The following is a 21779-nucleotide window of genomic DNA, read 5'->3' as shown; positions in this document are numbered from 1 at the left end:
GTTTTACCTTCTATCATAGTTTATGAAACATGTGTTGTGCATGTCTGGTTGGTTTGTGTAGTAAATCCAAGTGACAGATCTTACTATTGGTTAAAAGGAAAACTAAATGCATTTATGAGAAAAACACTGTTCCTCCTTTGTAGCAACAGCAGTGCTTAAGAGTTAAAGTCAAGAGCAAATCTGAATTAAATGGTCAATGAATAAAAAAAATTTTTGAAACAACATCCTGAAATTTGTTGGGAGAAATAAAGCAATGCTGTTAATTGCAGAGCATGAACTGTGACTTTTTTGGGAGGTTTTTTTTTTTTTATTTTTTACAAATTGTATATCAGAATGATTTGTTGAGCTGTGAGATTAGCTTCTGTCTGTATGCTGGAAGGTTTCAGCTCCCAGCCCTTGAACTTCAAATACAAGGACGAAAATGTTTTCCTCAGGTGGTTTTAGACTTGAAGCTCTATTCTGAAGTTTTTCTTTTGTTTTAAAGTGGCTTTTAGGTTTGAGCTTTTCTGGCCCTCTTGTCCTTTAACTTGTGTAAAATAGCTTTTTGTTCCTCAGGTGGTGCTTGTGAGCAGTTTTGAAAAGTTTGTTCTTATCTTTCCATAATTCTGGAACAAGAATTGGTCGAAACAATTAACAGTTTTAAAATACTGACATGATGGCTTTTTGTTTTTCTTGTGTTTTGGTTTGCTTTTGAAGTTACCAGTGGGAACCAGTTGATTCTGTAGACAAAAGTGGAGTTTATGAGGCACAGAAGGGGTAAAATTCAGTGAAATCAGATGCTTGACCTGCGTGCTCAGCCTTGAGACATGTTTGGTCATAGCCCCCAGCAATGGTTAGCCTTGCTCTGGGTGGATTATTTATTTAGTCCTCGGGAGGGTGCTTGGAATGGCTCTTCCACGTACACAAATGATGTCATGTGGTTTTCATTGAAGCCTGGCTGGGCGGGTGATGTATTCCAGAACATCCCAGGCAGTGCTGAACCTGGCGGATGGCCAAGGTATTGTGCCCTCATTCTCAAGTTGGAGTTCTTGCTTTATTGAGGTGTGATACTAAATTGCTTTAAACTCCCATATCCTTTAGAGCTGAATGTTTAGTAACGCTCAGAAAGGATGGCATTTGATTAAAGTGCTGTGGTCTCAAAAGGATTTTCTGTGGCAGTGTGAAAACCTGCCTGAAAAGAAAGGCTTTTTGGTCTTCAGTGCAGTGATACGTTTCATTAATCCTGCATTGTGAAATGAAATACTGTTCCCCTGAACAAGGCAAGCTTGTCTGGAGTGTTTGGAGCTGAGATGGATAAAGCACTTCTTCATTATGAAACACAAATTGCTTGTACAACTTTTCTCATTCTGAAATGAAAAAGTGAAGTGTTCAGAGATGCGGTTCAGTGTTTTCCAGGAAGGTCCTGGAGCTGAGTGGAAAGCTTTTGATGCAGTGGGTTTTTCTGTGCAGCAATGAAATATTTTAATGGAAATTCCTGGCCTGCTTCACGAGGAAGATGTTTTTGGCTCTCTGTAATGAAGAGGGAATGAGCTGCATGGCACTTCTGTGTGTGTGTGAAGACAAACTCTGTGCTTTTTGTTCAGCGTTTTCATGAGTTTTCTGTTGAAAAGCAAATAGATCATGGATTGATTCAATTCAGCACTAAGGGGTAAAGATGGTAGTGGGACTGTATGGGAAATCGTTGTTTCTTAACACTAAAAATAAAATTGTATTTTGACTACAATTTGGGACTAAACAGTTGAGTGTGTGTGCATACAAACATCCCCAGAGGGGACAGCTCAGCTTTAGCATTTGAAATTATAATTCTGATTGCAAAATAATGTTAATTTGCTGAGTTACATTGCCCACCTGACTCATTTGTGCCTATTATTCTTTAATACAAGCAGAGACTTTACTAATCTTAGTAAATTAGTGTGAGCTTGCATCTGCAGCACCAGCTAGAATAATTTCTGGCACTTGTTAAATGCTTGTGCTCTGTGATTGCACGGAAAGCTGTGCTCGTGTGCCTGGAGGACAAAAAATGGGTTTGTTGCAGGTGTGTGTTTGCTGATTGTGTCCATGGTTATTTACCTGCTGTACCAGGCTGTGACAGGAGCTCTGCTCAGGGTACAGAGTGTGCAGGAGAGGTAATGGCTTCCTAGAGCACATCCAAAGGTTAAGCTGTAGGATATTTCCTCAAGTTCAAGCTGCAGGAATTACTCATGTTGGATAACGCGACATTCCTCACTGTCCCAGTTCCACTCTAAGCATTACATAGCTTGGGTCACTTGGGATAAGAACTTTCCCTCCAGGAAGTGTTTCAGTTTTACTGAATGTTTGCCTCTCTGTCGAGGAGCAGCTTTCACAGAAGGATGACAGTATCTAATGAACATCCAGGAATGTTCTAAAGGGCCTCAAGTTCATGCCCTTGCTCTGTCATCCCTTTTATGGTACTTTGGACAAGAGTACTTCTTAGGCTTTGCTTTGTAGAAAATTCTAACAGTGGAGTTGGTCCAGGCTCAGGAGCAGGGTCTGTTCCCTTTGGTTGTCCTGAGATCAGTACAGTAGTAAGGTCAGATAATATTTGAAGAACATTTTGTGTGTCCTGGGTGTTGTGGTTGGTGTGGCTTTTGTTCTTTTTATTGGAAGCTTTGTTTTTCTGCACTGTCTGTCTCTTCCTGCTTGGCTTAGTGAAAGGCCTGGACTTAGCACTTGTGGTGTTGCCTCTTCAAGACTTGTTCAGCTGCCTCTGTGATGGAAGGAGACCCGGGCAGTGGTTGTGGGGCTTGTGGATGTCCTGTGCTTTCCTTTTTAACATAACACTGCCTTTTAAGTTCTCCAAACATGCTGCTTTTAGCTTATGCCATGGATTGCTACCCCTGGACAGTTTCTTGGACGTGTTCTGCTGAAAAATGGTAATGAGCCTCTGGGTCGATTTTTGTCAGAATATAGATTTGACATATATTTGTTCTGCTGAAAATTATCTTTCCTAGGGAATGATAAATAAATGGGCTATTAAATATGGAGCAGAAACCATAACACTTGAAGCTAAAAAAGAAAAAGTAGAAAATTACATCTGAGCCAAAAAGAGCATTAGAGAATTGGATAGCTGCTTCTTTTAGGGGATTAAGAATGTAACTTTGTTCACTAGATGGACAATCTCAGGAGCCTGCAGTGTGATGTGAGAGAAGGAGCAAAGTTTTTAGGTTGTCTTTTGAGCTGTAGTCACCATTTTTACTTTTATTTAAGTTTTTTAAATGGAGAAACTGTGGAGCAGAGCAGCTGTTCTCCTCTGCTAGTCTCGGGACTGGATTGATGGCAGCACAAAATTCAGGTTGTTGGTGAACAGCACAATGCCATTGATGCAGCAAGATGGAAAATACCATGGATTTGCAGTTGGAACTCTAAGAGCAATATTAGCTTTTTAATTCATTTTTGAAATGCAAAGAGTTGCAACAGGAGGCTTCCCATAGTGATTTGGCAGATGGTTTTAATAGTTTAGTTTCTGGCTCTGCAAACCTATTTCCATACTATTTGGGGGACTTTAATATCTCATGTGTGAATTACTGTAGTGCTTCAGCAAAGAGTGTATTTTGGGTTTAAAACATCAGACCAGGCCTATGATGTCAGACCAGTGATTGTTAATAACTCTTACCCAGTGCCTGTCAGTGGTACTTAAATAATGACCATTCTCCTGGAGCAGTGGGGATTGATCCCAGTTGATGGTGATGAATAGTTCCACTTGCAATTGGAACTACCTGTAGAACAGCTCCTGTCTAGTATGTATCTAATGGCTCAAAGTCTGGATCTAGTTTTTCCAGATTTCATGAGGGTACAATTAATTAATTGTCCATTTTAATCCTCTTGCTTAAGTCTGAAATGAAAAAAACCAACAACCTACTAAATTTGATCAAGTCTTAGACAAGTTTTAAAACTTAGAACAGAGGCTGTGGATTATGTCTTCAACAGGAGCCATTCTTCTCCATAAACTGACAACTTCTGAAGTGTTCAACATGTGCATGTTGCCTGCATGAGCCAGCTGACTTGTCTTGTTGAAGAAATGATTGAAATGAGATTTTTGGGTTCATGAATTTGAATAGCAAAGCATCCACCAATTCTCAAACTTCCTTATAACAAGAAAACACTTGCCCAGTTGGAAGCGCAGTGTCAGAGCTGAGCTCCTGCAATGTTCACCTGGGTTGTGACTGGGCCCTCTGTGTGTGTTCTTTCCTTGGGAGTCGGCTGCTTTGGTACAGAATGGATATTGTCACTTGGAAAGTCATTGTTTCCATGGATTTACTAATTAGGAGTGACCTGAGGGTTAGGTGGCAAAATGAAACTCTGAGTGGTGTAGCTTCCCTACAGTGCTTGGGGTTTTTCTGGTTTTGTGGTAGAACTCAAAACTCTAAAAAAACTTGCAAGCATTTGTAGAAGGAACACAAATGAACCATTTTAACATACTCTGTACCCCTGGTTGGCCAATTGCCAATGTAAGAGGAAAAAAAGAAAAAGCAATATGTGCTATAAAAGCCCAGTGGTTCACACTCAAATTGTTCTGTGCGAGTGAATGAAGTTTTGAGTTCTGTTTTTGTAAGATGTCACAGGAGAAGCTTTGCTAAGCATTGGCACAGCGTTTGACTATGAAATGCTGTGCTTAGGAACTCCTTTGTTTAAAATGGATCGCCTGAGTAGACTGGATCATCTCTGAACTTGTGCATGCAGTGCAGGTGATCAAAGCTTTCTGTACACTTTAGCAAACCTGGCATTAAAACTGGAGTCACACTTAGGAAGTTCTGTTTATTCTTGGAGATCACTTTGATCTGCTAAGAATTACTGCAAGGACATACCAATCATTAGTCTTCTGCTTTATTGAAATACTTAGATATAAAGCCATTTTGCATATCTGAAATATCCCCTGTCAGGATTGATACAGGTGTGTTTATCCCATGTAGCACACAAGAAGGATGCTCACTGATGCATGCTACTCTGGTCCCTTAGAGGTGTTTCTGGTTTAAAACCATGAGGAATCTGAATTCACAAGTACTTGTTGCTATACCTGTGTTATCTGCCATAGCTGAAAATAAATCCCTACCTCTTCTGCAGGTATTAAAAAATACGTTGTTGGCCTAATTATCAAGACCTCATCTGACCCAACGTGTGTAGAAGTAAGTGAAGAATTCTCAGGGGAGGACGAGGGAGGGGAGTGTTGCGCAAAACCTGACTCTTCTCTTTCTCTTTTCCAGAAAGAGAAAGTGTATATTGGGAAACTGAATATGATTCTTGTTCAGGTAAGCCAGAATTCCTAACATTTTAAACCTTACTACTAAGTCTCTGCTTTTACTGTCTCACGTGTGGCTGCTTCCCTTTGCAGATCCTGAAACAGGAGTGGCCGAAGCACTGGCCCACGTTTATCAGCGATATTGTGGGAGCCAGCAGGACCAGCGAGAGCCTGTGCCAGAACAACATGGTGATTCTGAAACTGCTGAGTGAAGAAGTCTTTGATTTTTCCAGTGGCCAGATTACTCAAGTAAAAGCCAAGCATTTGAAAGACAGGCAAGTATATCTGTTGAAATCTTAATGAACAGAGTAGATTTTGTGCTTGCTGCTAAATAGTTCCTCTCACTTGGAGCCTTTTATGTGAACACCTACAGCTGTGCAATTCCATTTCTGAGCCCAAGAGGGTTACTGATTTTTCTTTGAAGCAGTTCTCCTAGGGGATCCCTAACTTCATTTTGTACACACAGGGATTTGTACCTTGCTGCAAGTAGCATCTGTTGACTGATGGTTCCTATGCTTTTAACACAGCATTCAGCACTGATTGATTGTCTTTTCTCCTTTCTTTTGAATGACTCCATGGGCATATATCTTAAGGACCTGTGTGCATAGATATTTTCATTTATGAAATGTGGAAATGCTTAGTTTTTAATTTTTTTTTTACAGCATGTGCAATGAATTTTCTCAGATATTTCAGCTGTGTCAGTTTGTGATGGTAAGTCATATTTCTTTAATGATGTTTTCAAAATTCCCCCCTTTGTGCTTGACAGTGTCACAGTGGCATAAACTCTAAATGGTAATTTGCAGGAAAACTCCCAAAATGCTCCCTTAGTCCATGCAACTTTGGAAACTTTGCTACGATTTCTGAACTGGATTCCTCTGGGATATATATTTGAGACCAAGTTAATCAGCACACTAATATACAAGGTATTCTTGCAAAAAAAAAATCATAGCTCTTAAATTTAAATTCAAGTTGCAGAAAAACTGTACAACACTTCTGTAATGTTCCTACTTTTTTTTCTTCCCTCAACAGTTCTTAAATGTTCCCATGTTTCGAAATGTCTCTTTGAAGTGCCTCACAGAGATTGCAGGTGTCAGTGTAAGCCAGTATGAAGAACAGTTTGTAACACTTTTTACACTGACCATGATGCAGTTAAAACAGGTAAATGCTTTTCAGAAATCTCCCTTTGAATTTCATGTCACAAAATCCGTTTCTGTAGAAAGTTGAGTTGACAGCTTTATGTGCATTATAGAGCTCTTGATGAAAAAGTATTGTTCTTTGGTGGTATTTGTGGCTTGGTCAGAAGGTGCCAAGTATGTTTTTCTGAACTTGATTGCAACTGTTTCTGCTCTATTGATTTGATTTAATTTAAGAGATATTTTGAGCGCTTGGGCTGACTCATGGGTAAATGTGAACTGTGTGTCTCAAGACCTAAACTGACCTAACTTCTACAGATTTCTTAATTTTTGGAATAGATAGAAACATTTCTCATTAAAAACCATACATCAGATTTATATAATTTGATGATTCCCCTCTGAGCAGTTCAGATTCAGGTAGATGAATCCTTTCCTCAGTGTTTATATCGTGAGTGGATGGGTCAAGGGATTTTTTAAACAGTCTTTTCCTCTCTTGGCAATGTTGGTCTATTTTGAAGGTTCTTCATAAAAAACAAACAGCAACATTCTTGTTAATACCAAGTAGTTGTTCTGTATAAAAAGGGAAATTCTTGATGATTCCTTTTTATTAGATGCTTCCTTTAAATACCAATATCCGACTTGCATACTCTAATGGAAAAGATGATGAACAGAACTTCATTCAGAATCTCAGTTTGTTCCTCTGCACGTTCCTCAAGGAGCATGGTCTACTTATAGAAAAAAGGTTAAATCTGAGGGAAACACTAATGGAGGTAAGTAGCTTGGTTTTTGTGGTCTAGAAATGTAAGCAGGTGTGTTCTCAGGTTCAAAGGATGTGATAGAATTTCTAGATCATTGTACTTTAAGTAAGTGAAAAAAACTAGTCACAAATACAAAACCCTCTCAGAACGTTTTCCCTAGTATGCTTCAATGGCATTCTGTTCTCAGTGATCTTTTACCAGTGCAATGTCTGAAAACTTAACTCTGTCTCACTCACTTCTTACTTGTTCCTCCATGGAAGTGTCAAACAGTGCTTCAAAGTAAATGAATATATTATTTTTCCATGGGTTTGCAGGTTTCTGTTTAACTCTCACATGAAGGTGTGTTGATATGACTTCAGTGTTTTAACTGAGCACCCAGAGCTGCTCTCTAGTGTCCAGCACATGCTGCAGGCCAGTTCCTCCTTCCTGATGTAGCTTCTTGCCTAGTTTGCCATTTCCCAACTGAAAAGCTTGAAATAGTCCTCAAGGATGAGATTTTCTCTGTAATAAAGATTGTGTGCAAGTGGCAGAGCCCTACCAAGTGACTGTATCTCAGTAAAACCACTGGAGTTATGGCAAATATTGGAGATTCAGATAAGAATGTGAAGGATTGGAAAGGCTGAAGCACTGAGGGTACTGCTTCCTGCTGTAGTGAGGGTAGATTAGGATTTTTAATTGTGTTGTTTGAATGATGAATTAGAATTTTGCTGTGATTCAGGTGTTCTGTGGTGACATTTTTGCTGCTGCTCCACTCCAAGGGAACAGAAGTTGTTCCATATCCCCGTGGAGAACCATTTTCTGTGTGCAGAATTAAGTCTAGTGCAGGTTTGGAGTTTCTAGGCTGAGGAGCTGCCCTGAAACAGGGGGAGAAAAACACTCCTATTTTTAAACTTGGAGACCAGGTATATTGGAAGGGGGAAATACATTTTGCAGGTCGATTAACTGTTATCCAGTGTGCCCATCTGAATTCCAGTCTGTTCCAGCCAGTGTTCTCAATATCTTCTGCAGGTAGGCCTCTAAAAAAAAAAAAAAAGGCACATATTAATGAAATTGGCTGCCTCTATCAAATTGTAGCTCATTTAGAAGACATACTCAGAGGAGTATCACTTTCTTATTTTCGGTAGAGCAGCTGGTAACATTTCCAGATAATTGCTGAATTTGCAAGTAGTGAGCTTTCAAAATAACTTGAAATCAAGGGTGCACAGCTCAAGGCTCAAGTTTCTACTTACACTGAGGCTGTACTAGGAAGACCTGTTTATAAAACAGGCATTTGCAAAACTGGATTTTGAAGACTTGCAGTCTTGTATAGAATGGTGAAATGTTTAACCAAGTTCTTATGCCTGCCTAAAATGGTTGTAAAATCAACTTCTGTAAGCTCTGGATCTAAGTGCAGTTTTGCTTTAAAAAGTGGTGCGTCATTCTAACCTGTTAAATCCTGCACTTTGGGTGTAGCAAGTCTCTTGAAATTGTTCCATGGATTCACTGGATCTCTCTAGACTAGCAGAGCAATCTACATCAGTTATTTTAAGTGAAATTACTAAGAGAAATTGGTGTGTAAAGATGAATATATGGCTGTTCTGAGTCCCTCTTTTGACACTGTAGGTGGAGATGCTGAATCAGGTCTTTACCTTTCAAAAGACTGAGTTGGAGTGCCTAATCTATGAAAATATCTTCAGATTTTATCATTTCATTCTGTTTGTTCACTAATGGGCAATTGCTTTGATACCTTTCACTGGGGACTGCATAATAAGCTTAGGCAAAAAAGGTTTGTCTGTGTAGTTTTAATTTCTCTGGTTGATATCTGAGCTTGTCAGAATTGCATCAGTGGCTTTCCCTGCTCAGCCCGCTCTGGCTGTTCTATCAGGAAAGAAGTTGAAAATATTCTAGTAGATGACTTCTCTGAAAACAAAGGAGCAAGTATTCCAGAGTCAAAGGATGCAGAACAAAGTAGCAGCAGTAGTCTTGAGAATAGCAATCGCTGACACCAGCTGGTGAGGCTTTTTTGAGGTTCTGAAATTGCCTTGCAGAAGCTCCAGAGGCTGTGGGTTTGATAATTTACAAACACGCTGGTTTGGTGATGGCATTTCTAAGATGTCTTTAGGCTATCTCAGATTTAAGAATACAAACACTTTGAAAAGAACATTAAGTGACAGGAGTCCTTGGTTTTGAGTTGCTCTACCAGTCACAACTCTGACCTGTAAATAATGTCTTTGCAATGTTAATGCCTCTTGTTCCAAAATCTGAGATTAATTTGGCATTTTGTCAGCATTGGGTAACTGAACTTGAAGCAATGTGGCTTGATCTACAGATACAGTCACTAATTGTGTGTTTAAACCACTTTATTCCAGGCTCTTCATTACATGTTGTTGGTATCAGAAGTTGAAGAAACTGAAATTTTCAAGATTTGTCTGGAATATTGGAACCATTTAGCTGCTGAGCTGTACAGGGAAAGTCCGTTCTCAACGTCAGCTTCTCCACTGCTTTCAGGGAGTCAACACTTTGATGTTCCTCCAAGGAGGCAACTTTACTTGCCTGTTTTGTCCAAGGTAATCCATGGGCAAGTGAAGACACTGTAAAGATTCAGATTCTGTTGTGAATCAGACATTTTGATTCATGTAGGGAGGGACATAAGAGTAATTGATAGTTGATTCAACTCTAGTTATATAATTAATGTGAAAATACTTTGAGATGACACCAGTATAGAATAGCATTAATGTGCTATTCCAGCTTTAAGGTACTTAATTTTAAAATAAATATGTATTAAACAGTTTCTGGGATCAGAAAGGCTGGAGTGTTAGAGTTGGAGGAAAACCTGTGTGTTTGGTCCTTAAAAGACCCCCTAATGTGACACAAGCATTTTGAACCTCTGGAAAATATAAATACTACATAGTTTGGGGTTCCTTCAAGTACTGAGCTTGTTCATTGGAGGGAGAGAAGTCAGCAGGCTCTGTCCTTAATGGCTTGTTACAGCTGGATAGAACCTTTCTGTGGCAGAGACTGCCTGAGCAGAGTGCTCTGGAGCCACTTGTGCAGCTGGGAGAGTGTTGGGGGTGCAGTTTGATGGAGTTTTCACTTCCCCCAGGTTCGATTGCTCATGGTCAGCCGCATGGCCAAGCCTGAAGAAGTCCTGGTTGTGGAAAACGATCAAGGGGAGGTAGTTCGGGAATTCATGAAGGATACGGATTCCATAAACTTGTATAAAAATATGAGAGAAACGTTGGGTAAGTGAACTGACTGCAGTTAGTGTGCAGCTGCATCAGTGTTACAGTTTGTTATCTTGGCATGTGAATTATTGTGTGGGTGAAATGGTTATCAGCAAGGAGTACTACACAGACTGGAAAGGGAGGAGGCAGTGGCTGCTCTGAAGTTTCCTGTTTGAGGCGTGTGGTGTTTTATAACCTGATGGAGTAGCAATACCCCACTCAATTTTTGTTGTTGGGTATTGTAGTGATAATGAGTTTTTTGAGGTAGGAAAAAAATTGAGAGTCCTAATTGTAACTTGAGGGAGCAAAGGGAGTAGAGTTGTCAGATATTCAGGACATTAGAGCTTCAATATGCAGTTTATTGTCTCAAATGCAGATGGGAATGCTGAGTGTTCAGCAACAGGTTGATGCACTAGGAATGTGTGTGTTGGAAAGCTTGTGAGTTGCAAAGTGTATGTTGGTGTTTTGGGTACTTTCATTCTCACCTTTCTGTTTGGGATGTAGCTATAGCCAGCGTTAAATTAATTGCTTTAATACATTTGCATGTGGAATGTGAAAACAATTTTTGTTTTGTGAAACAATTACTCTATATCCTGAACCCAAATTGTTTTGCCAGATACAAGATTATTTATGTGAAAATGGGGGTCAGGTTTTTATTGCTCTTGTTGTATTACCCAGAAGATTCACTTGGAGAAAAAAAAGGGGGAGAATGTGGTGGAACTGTGTTCTGTGCTCCAGTAAAAATCTATTTTTGAACCTGGCCGTAAATTGCTCTTGACTTGCTGGGATTTAGTTTTATATTGGAGACACTAATCCTATTAGGTAGGGACTGATGCAAGTGACTGAGTTGTGATACCTGAATCTTCCACCTAGACATGTTCAGGAGCACCAGCTCCACTTTAATCGTGGCTTATTGCAACCAGCAAATGTGGTGACACTAAAAGGCAGAGCTGAAGAAAATGCATGGGCTTACACACTGTATAATGTGCCCCATAGGCAGCCAATCCCATATTCCCTACAGACCATCAGTACAGATGCCTTCTGATAATAATTTGCCTTGGTATCACACGGGACATGCGTTGATTTAGACTTTTCACATCACCTGCATGTGATGTTTTGATGAGACCCCTTAGAACTTAGGTTCTCAATAAAATTTATTGTCCATCTTTGAAATAATTTGAAAAAAATTCTGCTTCAGTTACTACCTCATGCTGTTGTGACTTCAGGAAGGAAACATTATGCTTTTACCCAAGAGCTTCAGTAGATTTTTATGTAACTGCTTATGGAGATGAGACCCAAGCTGCTGGTTTAAAACATTGCACGTTGATGTCTTTCAGTTTATCTCACACATCTGGATTATGCAGACACAGAACGAATTATGACTGAAAAGCTTCACAATCAAGTGAATGGGACTGAGTGGTCGTGGAAGAATCTGAACACCCTGTGCTGGGCTATCGGCTCCATCAGCGGCGCCATGCACGAAGAAGATGAAAAGAGGTTTCTGGTTACAGTAATTAAGGTATGGTGGGGCAGAACTAACAGCTTGGTCACACTTGAGTTTAGGCTGAAGAAAGCAAGCTTGCAGAAATACTGCTCTGTGATCTTAGAAAGCTGCCTTGGTGCATAAGAATAAATGAATGGGAAATGTTCCATCCTGAATTTTGGGGTGATGAATAAGTTAGTGCTGAACAGTGCATTGATCCAAACAGCCTTTTCATCAGATAAAGTGTAATTTATGATGAAATGTATTCTTTGGGGATGCAGAAGAGATGGAAAGGGATTACTAATGAAATACAGCAGAGTGGCAAAGTAACCCATGATTGTAACCAGCCTAACACCTTGCTCTTTTGCTATATCTGTATATTCATTGATCAAACTCAAAGTTTGGTTAATATATGAATAACATTTTTACAAGAGTAACAGACTTTAAAAAGTCATATAAAGATACTTACAGAGTATTTAGTTTTAAGTCATACAAAAGATGTAGTTTAATTTCTTCTATTTGATGGAGATTGAGAATGTATTTTTATCTATCACCTACTCAGCCAGTATTGAGTACTGTAAGGCTTGTTGAACTCCCCCTGCAGGAATCCTTAGTTATAATTTAAAATGGAGCTTCCTTAGTTTAAAACACAATGATCAGGGTTTGGATGAAACCTCAATGATTGCATCACCCCAATCTCAACACATTTGTTTGAGTTTTTATTTCTTTATTTGTATTTTGTGCTTGATTGTGTCAACCATCTTTAATATAACTGCTTATAGGATGTTATGCTTGTCATGCTTTTAATGAAACTTGATAAACTGGAAGAGGAGACTAAGAATCTGTTGTGTTGTAGGATCTCCTGGGACTCTGCGAACAAAAGCGAGGAAAGGACAATAAAGCCATTATTGCATCAAATATAATGTATATAGTAGGTCAATACCCACGATTTTTGAGAGCTCACTGGAAATTTTTGAAGACAGTAGTCAACAAGCTGTTTGAATTTATGCATGGTAATTATCTGCTTTTTTAAAATTTGCTGTTTTAATTATTTTTAAAAAAGATACCTATACACGGAGGGAAAAAAATGCAAAGCAGTAACTGATTTGATTTCATTTAGAAACCCACGATGGTGTCCAGGACATGGCTTGTGATACCTTCATAAAAATAGCACAAAAATGCCGCCGACACTTTGTCCAGGTTCAGGTGGGAGAGGTCATGCCATTTATTGATGAAATCCTGAACAATATTAACACAATCATCTGTGACCTTCAGCCACAACAGGTAGGTTTGATTTGAGGTTGTGGATAATTCCTAAAGATTGCTGCACAGTTGCTTCCTGTTGAAATGTAGGGGTGTTTTACAAGGGTTGGATTTTATCCTTTATTTTTTATTAGGGATAGTGTCAGGGTATGAATATCATGCTCGAGTTGCATTGCTGTGATGTTAACTGGAATACTTGAAAAGAGAATTAAAGTGCATTTAGTTGGAGTTTTCATTTCTGCAATGTCTTCCAGAAGACATTGTGTGTAACTTGGTGATTCTGCTTTGGGAAAGAGCAATATTCTATTGTAACAGTACCTACATACTGGTCATGTATTTGGGAAATAGGGAGTGAGGAACAGTCCAAAAAGGGAAAGTCTAAAATCCAGTCCTTAGGAAAAAAGGAAGGGGAAAGCTGGCTGGGCAGGGCATGGCTCATGAAATGAGAGTACCTGCACCAATTTACTGAAGCTTCAGGCAGAATGGATCTGGCACCTGGAAAAAGACACTTCCAGGATTGATGGGAGGCAGTGCACAGTTCAAACATGTCTGGTAAAACTGAGTTTTTCCTTAGTCCTTTTTTAACCCTGGTGTTTGGGGTGTTGCTGTTCCCATCAGGTGCACACATTTTATGAAGCAGTTGGATACATGATTGGGGCACAGACAGACCAGACTGTGCAGGAGCATCTGATAGAAAAGTACATGTTGCTGCCCAACCAGGTGTGGGACAGCATCATTCAGCAGGCAACAAAGGTGAGCTCTTCCATTTTAATGTGTCCTGTGTTCAGGTCAAAAACCCTCCTACGTGTTTGCCCTCTCCTGGTTGTATTTTTCACACAAGGAATTGGGCTGGACTTAATTATGTGATGGCTGACAGAGACTGACATGAAAATGAAGGTGTTGTTTTGAGAGAGGGGACATAAATGAAAAATAAATACTTGTTGAAGTCTGATTTAAAGTACAATCTGTTACTGTACAGAATTCATTTCAGTAGTTTTTTCTAATGACTCCCTTTCACTTGGATTTTAGGTAACAGAAAAGTTAAAATGCTAAAAATACTGTTCATTGTTCTTCCTTTCTTCTCTCACCATTCTCTTAAAGTACATCTTTTCTTACTCTGTCTTCTATTTCTTTGAGTCTTTTGAAAATACTTTTATCTCTACACACTTGTGGAGTGCAAGACTGTTGTTCTTTAGAGACAATCCATTTGCAGTTAATCTAATTAGGGGCCTGAAACTTAAGCAAGCTTAAGTTACTTTTCCTACCCTGACTTCTCCCAAGAACACACTGCATTTCCTTTGGACCCCTTCTATCTGTTTTCAACTTAATCTCCTTAGTTTTCCTTCTTTCTCTAACTAGAGTAATGCTTGTAGCACGGCAGCAAAAATAATTCTGCAGAAAAACAGAATGAAATGAAGTTTTATCCTGACTCTGTTGGAGGTAGTGGCAAATGCCATGAAATAAACTCCAGGATCTCTATAAAAAGTCCATAAATTTGAGTGATCTCTTCTTTAAGGCAGTGTGTAAAATAAATTGTTTCAACTTAGGGTTTTATATTGAAAGCCAAAGGGTGGTTGTAGTCACTAATGAAGATGAACTCTTAATTTTTTCACAGAATGTTGATATTCTAAAGGATCCTGAAACAGTTAAGCAGCTTGGTAGCATTCTGAAAACCAATGTACGAGCGTGTAAAGCAGTTGGCCACCCCTTTGTGATTCAGCTTGGAAGAATTTATTTAGATATGCTGAATGTGTACAAGTGCCTAAGTGAAAATATTTCTGCAGCTATTCAGGCTAATGGTAAGAAATTCCATGTTCTTCTTGAAAATGAGGTTTAGCAGTGTCTGCCATTAGGTTTCAGAGTACATCCCAGTTAGGTTAATTTTACTGCTTGGGAGAGCAGAGAAGGACTGAAAGTGCTTACTTAAATCTTTGTTTGCTAACATTGTATTCAAATAAAGAACTCCCAGCTTTAGGGGGAGGAACAAACATCTATAAATGAGCAAGTTTAGGAGAATGCAGAACACCAGAGATACTTACTTAGAATTAATAAGCATCTTGCTGTGATGCAGTGTAGCCTGTGTTCTTTTGGCTTACTCTGGGATTGAGCATTAAAAGACATTCTGTAAATAGAATCTCATCCATTCCTTCAGAAGATGCCAGCAGGGTTTTGGGATGAGACTGTGCTGCTACAAGGCTGAAATGTAATGAGTGATGATGCCTGAAAGTCATGGTAAACCAGGCTTCCAATCACAGAAGGAATTCTCAATTACCACTCTTATTTTTACCAGCTAACTTGAGAGCCTGTGGCATCTCGGTAGAATGTGTTTCTGTAGTAGTTCATTACAAGATGAAATGAGTCAGTTGCTGTGCCCACTTTTCTGGCCAGGGCACAAGATGTACCTGGAAATTGGAGTGTTAAATGCAGCTTGGTAACTGTGCAGCTGGTTTACCTTGAAAGTAGCTTCCTGGAATTCAGAATAAAACTGGCAGAGAAATCAATAACTTCTCATTCAGCTGATCTAATGGCCAGAATTCATCATTGCCAGACACAGTGAAGTTGAGGAAGCAGTCTCTGGGGCTATGGGCCTGGTGAACTCCAAACAGCAACTGCTGTTTGGAAGATTTTTACAACTGGAAAAGGTTAAAGACAAAGGAAGTCTTTATTAGTCTTTGTCATTCAGATATCTAAATCAAGTATTCTGTTTTGTTAATATCAAGTTAATTTGGGGGTGTTTTGAGGGTTTGTGGGTTTTTTGACACCTCACACAATTAACTGAAGCTTTAAAATTTTCCAGGTGAAATGGTAACAAAGCAGCCCTTGATTAGAAGTATGAGGACTGTAAAAAGGGAAACTTTAAAATTAATTTCTGGCTGGGTGAGCAGGTCCAATGATCCGCAGATGGTAAGTGGATGCATTTTATAGAAATAACTACTAAGACAGAATTAGGAAAAACTGCTTTGTGTTCAGTTGATGGTCACAGGAACTTCTTTCAGGAGGTGTGGGAAGTATAAGAAGAGGTGAGCCTGAGCAGTGTTTGAGATACTTCAGTTGATTTTAGCTGAGAGTAATGTTAAAGGGAGTCAAGGAGATTTAAGATGGAGACAGAGGATGGGAACTTCAACTTCCTTACGAAAAGTGTCACCTGTAACTGAAGGAGGAACTTGGCTACAAAGTGCTGGAGACTTTGCTCAGTAACTGCACTGCTATAACCTGGCTTACTCTTCCAACCAGGTAGCTGAAAACTTTGTTCCTCCGTTGTTGGATGCAGTTCTCATAGATTACCAGCGGAACGTCCCGGCCGCTCGGGAGCCCGAGGTGCTCAGTACCATGGCTATCATTGTCAACAAGCTGGGGGGACACATCACTGCTGAAATACCTCAGATCTTCGATGCTGTTTTTGAGTGCACATTAAACATGATCAACAAGGTATTTGTATTTGAAACCTGAGATTTGTGGTTTTTTCCAGTCACAGAGTGCTTTTGTGGCACTTGACCAGATTTCCACTCAAACTAGCGTACTTGTTGTATAGTTGATCTCTCTAGTTAGAGCTCTTAGATTGCTTTAAACTTCCCTGGTTAGCTCCTGATTTAAGCCATTAATGATTTTTCTGGGGCCTTGGAGTGCTGCACTTCTGCAAACAGAAGTTAAATGTCAGTGTAGGACTAATGGCTTAAAATTGATAAATACTTGAAGTGTAAGAACACCGCTACTGCTCAGTTGAATATTTCCTCACTAAGTGTGCACTACATACTGACTTGCTCTGTTTTAATTGAAGATGAAACTTATGGAGACTTGGCTTTTTTCCCCTTTCCCTTCTAGGACTTTGAAGAATATCCTGAACATAGAACAAACTTCTTCTTGCTGCTCCAAGCTGTAAATTCTCACTGCTTCCCAGCCTTCCTGGCCATTCCACCTGCACAGTTCAAACTTGTCCTGGATTCTATTATTTGGGCTTTCAAACACACAATGAGAAACGTTGCAGATACAGGTAAATGGAAGTGTTTAATACAGATTTTTCTAGTAGAATACTGTTCCTTTACTTCATTTTCTTTAATCAAACTTAGCATGTTGTTCACATGATTTTGCATTTGCACAGGGATAGAATTCCTGTCTCAGCTTCAAGGTGTCAGCCAGGAATCTGGGGGTGGGATGGTTGTTGTTTGATTCCTGTAGCTGGAAGAGAGCACTATTACGATTTTGACTTGCTTTTTTGCCATGTGAGCATTGGCACTATTCTGAAATGGCTGAACAGATGCAGCAGCTTAAAATGGTGCCACAAAAAAATTGTGAAACCAGTGATTCTTTTAGCCTTTTAGGGATGGGGAGAAAGGATGTTCTTCACTTGTATTTCACCAAATCAAAGTTTCCATTTCAAGTTAAACATTAAAACATCTTTCCTTGTTGAAATAGCTAACACTATTGAGGGTTTTGCTCATCAGATGGTGTGATTGTCTCTTTATCTGATGATATATTAATGATAGTATAATGAAGCTGAAGGGGTGTGCCATGTCTGGGAGGCAGTGCCTCACAAAGCCATCACTGTGCCATGCTGGGCATCCTGCTTCCCATCAGGATTTCTTGGGTCACTTGTTTTGGAAAAGGCCAAAATCTCCCAGCTGTTGGACTGTTGTTCTCTGATCACCTTTTCTAATGCCTGTTTTGCAGGACTTCAGATCCTTTATACCCTACTCCAAAATGTTGCACAGGAGGAGACAGCTGCCCAGAGCTTCTATCAGACGTATTTCTGCGATATCCTCCAGCACATCTTCTCTGTGGTCACAGACACCTCACACACTGCAGGTGAGAATGTGCCTGTGTGTGAGGCAGGTGCTGCAAGCCATCCCTCTGAACATCAAAATAATGTAGCACATCCTGTTCTGAATAACAACTGTGTGTTTCTGGCTTTGATCTGTGCAGGTTTGACAATGCATGCGTCAATCCTTGCTTACATGTTCAACTTGGTAGAAGAGGGAAAAATAAGTACTCCTTTAAACCCTGGAAATCCAGTGAACAACCAAATGTTTATTCAGGAGTATGTGGCTAATCTCCTCAAATCGGCATTTCCTCACCTGCAAGAGTAAGTCTGCCATGATTCATTCATATTTCTCAGTGGGTTCTTACTTCTTGGAATTCTAACTGATGTGTTTTGCTGTTAGTGCCCAGGTTAAGCTGTTTGTAACAGGACTCTTCAGTTTAAATCAGGATATTCCTGCCTTCAAGGAACACCTAAGGGATTTCCTGGTCCAAATCAAGGTATGTTGGGCATGCTTTTCTCAAGAAATGAAAAACTGCTTTCAGCAGCGATTTGTCACATAGGACAGTATCTAATGGGAAATAAATTGGTTTTTAACCAGATTTTTCTTATTCTGCTTGCAGTTGGGACCCGTTTTGAAATTCACTACACTAATGCTTTGCCTTTATGTTTTGCAAGCATGCTGGAATGATAAGATTGTAGGAAATAGTTTGTTGATTTGTTTTGAGACTGCAATTGTCAGAAATTTCAGAATTGTAATGATTCTGCTGTAATGGTAATACACTCCAGATGCTGGGTTTGGCATCCCATTCTGTAACACATGGTGAACTTCTTTAAATATTACTTTATATTAATTATGACCTTAGGAACAGAAAACCATGCGAGTAGCCTGTCAGGGAACAGGAAGGGAAGATGTTTCCTGTATAATTTTGGAAGCTATTACTCTGCCTTAAGCACTTGACAATAAACTGATGTTTTTATGTGAATTATCCCAGGAATTTGCAGGTGAAGACACATCAGACTTATTCTTGGAGGAGCGAGAAACAGCCCTTCGGCAGGCTCAAGAGGAGAAGCATAAACTTCAGATGTCTGTACCTGGCATCCTTAATCCACATGAAATTCCTGAGGAGATGTGCGATTAAAAACAAAAATAAAACAAGTTTTGCAGTTTTCTTTCTGTACAGCTACTTTGTTGTGATAGAAGAAAACAGCACTTGGATATTTGTTGACCAAAATGATGCCAATTTGTAAATTAAAATGTCACCTAGTGGCCCTTTTTCTTATGTGTTTTTTGTATAAGAAATTTTCTGTGAAATATCCTTCCATTGTTTAAGCTTTTGTTTGGTCATCTTTATTTAGATTTGCATGAAGTTGAAAATTAAGGCATTTTCAAAGTAATTACTTCATGCCCATTTTGTGGCTAAGGGGAAAATAGGCAAAACGTAACTTGTAAAAGACTATATTGCAAAATAATACAATTTCCTGTAAGAGTATCGATTTTTAATTCGGAGTAATTTTCTTTCTAGTCTGTCCTGCAGTCTAGGAGAAAAGGTAAAGAGTAAAGCAGATTGAATTAATTGTTAAGCAGAGGATCCTAGTGCTGCGTTTGTTCGGATCAGTTAGCAGCTTTCTGGACTGAGTGGTAAGGCTATAGGCTACGTGTATTTGCAAGTTGTATGGCAAGTTTGCAGCAAGATCATGTGCATATCATCCCATTGTAAAGCAACTTCTAAAGAGTATGGGAACACAGTACAGTTAGTTATTTTTACACAGTTCTTTTGTTTTTGTGTGTGTGCTGTCGCTTTGTCGACAACAGCTTTTTGTTTTCCTCAATGAGGAGTGTTGCTCATTTGTGAGCCTTCATTAACTCGAAGTGAAATGGTTAAAATATTTATCCTGTTAGAATAGGCTGCATCTTTTTAACAACTCATAAAATAAAAAAAAAATGGCTTTTGAGATGACTTATACTAATTTACATTGTTTACCATGCTGTAGTGCTTAAAGAACACTACTTAAGAGCAAAATAAACTTGGTTTACATTTATTTTTCTTTCTTTGGCTTATTCTTTTATTGGATGAAATTGCTGTGATCGTATTTAAGATTTGTATTTGAAGGCATAGGAAAAGTTCCTTGAGGTCTAGATAACTGTTCCTTCTGGCTTGCCTCATCTCAAGGACTTTGGTTGTGCTTGAAGTTACCATGAACTAAGTTGGGTTCCATTTGGAAGTACAGTAGCTGCTCTGACTTACCTCCATGGATAACTATTCCATACCACGTTACTATAAAATGCCAGGAATGAGGTACTCTTGCTCTTTCTCTCTCTGGACTCTTTGCAATTTATTTCAAAGAGGTATTGCACTGTATCTTGACTAAACAGTTAATAATAGTCCATGTTAATAACATGTGTAGACAAGATCTCTATGGTTATTTTTCTACCTAAAGTTTTGTAGTTAAATGATTTTCACAGATTTATGAAGCAGTATGAACACTAAGGTTGTGTACAGTCTTGGCTTCCCCATCTCTGTTGTGTCTTGTCTCTGTTCTCTAACAGTCAGTGTCGAGCTCTCCCGAAGTTTCTCCGTGGATTTGGTGTCCAGTCTCCAGGTTGTTACTGGGATGAGGTGTAACTATTGTCAGAGAGCTGTCACAGGAGCCAGGCAGGCTGGGGGTGTTGTGTGTCCGTTTGGGTGCTGTAGTTAAGGACTTTGTGCTGTGTGTTCCTTTGCAGTAGAAGTGCATGAGTTAGCAGTGTTCCTGTAGGATGTAGCTGTGCCTGGAACATCTCCAGGCTGGACTCTCAGCCCCTCTGTGTCTTTGAGCATCTCCCCGTGTGTTTTACCCTGGCAAAGCTCAGCAGCTTTCATGGGAAGGTCCTTAAGCAGTGGCACTGTGAGCTGGCACTGCTTGGAGACCTCCTCAAACCCCCCTGGCTGGGACTGCCTACAGCCTCCCAAACTCTAAATTACTGCCAGAGTTACAGAACCCATTTCTTACTCTCCTTAAAGCTCCCAGTTCCAGCTTTTTCATGTCTTCCCACCAACGTGGAGCTTTCTGCTCCATCCTCAAGGCAATATTGTCTTTATTGGGCAGTTTAAAGTGCAGCTGTTGAAGGACACACGTGGAAAGGACATGAAATGGCTTGTGAGCAGCCTGAGTGGCAGCATTAGAGCTACAGATAACCAAAAGGTGTGCAGAGAAGTAAGAAAATGTTATTAAAATGGAAATAAAGCCCACCAATAGCAGATCACATCCCATGAGTTACAGAGCTTGAATGCTGAATTGGTTCTGATGTGCAGTGGCATTAACTGCATTCAGAACAGTTCTGAACAAAAACACACACACAGATGTGTTTATGCACCTTCCTTCAGGGTTGAAGTTAGGCTGAGGCTTGTGGTCTGGTTGTTCACTGAAGATTCAAATGTGACCTAAACTCGCAAACAATAAACCCAAAATGTATTTTTATGTTGATTCAGAGAAGAGTTTGTTTGGTTATTTTGATACCTTGTGAGTTCTCTAGTAACAACATTCTAATCTTAGGTTTTGCTTCCCTTTTAGATCTAAAAATTTACTGTGGTCTTGTCTTGTTCTCTTAAGATAATTGGTGCCTTTCCTTGATCTCTGCAGCTGCTATAAAAATGCAGCTTCTGTGGAGTTCTGGATACCATTAAAGATTTGACTTGTGTGTGTGCATATTTCTAGTGCAGTTATCCTGAATGTGAAAAAAAAGACAATGTACATCTAAGAAAGTTCTAGTTCTAATGCACACTCTGTAAATCAAAATATATGGATAAAAAGCATGAACCATCATATAAACATCTCCATAACTTGTAATTATATGTAAACCAATGTTTTGTGCATATTTCTATACAGATTTTACAAAAAAAAAAAAAAAGAAAAAAGAAAAACAAAACAGTTCTGTGTACTCC

General features: G+C 39.4%; 1 protein-coding gene across 4 annotated transcripts in view; it reads left to right on the top strand.

Annotated features, from left to right (window-relative positions):
- Positions 1–19896, top strand: part of LOC116994246 (exportin-1) — a 34104-nt gene extending 14208 nt beyond the window's left edge. For all 4 annotated transcript variants that reach the window (XM_033055791.1, XM_033055790.1, XM_033055789.2 and 1 more), the window contains 21 exons: positions 5083–5144; positions 5223–5267; positions 5351–5532; positions 5920–5968; positions 6061–6180; positions 6287–6415; positions 7002–7160; positions 9497–9694; positions 10231–10369; positions 11689–11870; positions 12691–12847; positions 12955–13118; positions 13716–13850; positions 14713–14896; positions 15895–16001; positions 16332–16526; positions 16920–17088; positions 17766–17900; positions 18018–18177; positions 18257–18353; positions 18849–19896. In XM_033055791.1, coding sequence (XP_032911682.1) covers positions 5083–5144; positions 5223–5267; positions 5351–5532; positions 5920–5968; positions 6061–6180; positions 6287–6415; positions 7002–7160; positions 9497–9694; positions 10231–10369; positions 11689–11870; positions 12691–12847; positions 12955–13118; positions 13716–13850; positions 14713–14896; positions 15895–16001; positions 16332–16526; positions 16920–17088; positions 17766–17900; positions 18018–18177; positions 18257–18353; positions 18849–18995 — 2915 coding nt within the window. In that variant the 3' untranslated portion in view covers positions 18996–19896. The remainder of the gene's footprint in view (positions 1–5082; positions 5145–5222; positions 5268–5350; positions 5533–5919; positions 5969–6060; positions 6181–6286; positions 6416–7001; positions 7161–9496; positions 9695–10230; positions 10370–11688; positions 11871–12690; positions 12848–12954; positions 13119–13715; positions 13851–14712; positions 14897–15894; positions 16002–16331; positions 16527–16919; positions 17089–17765; positions 17901–18017; positions 18178–18256; positions 18354–18848) is intronic.
- Positions 19897–21779: the final 1883 nt, after the last annotated feature.

The sequence above is a fragment of the Catharus ustulatus genome, chromosome 3, assembly GCF_009819885.2.
Source record: "Catharus ustulatus isolate bCatUst1 chromosome 3, bCatUst1.pri.v2, whole genome shotgun sequence".
Taxonomy (NCBI): Eukaryota; Metazoa; Chordata; class Aves; order Passeriformes; family Turdidae; genus Catharus; species Catharus ustulatus.
Note: the sequence above shows the minus strand (reverse complement) of the source record. Positions and strands in the feature narration are given on the sequence as shown.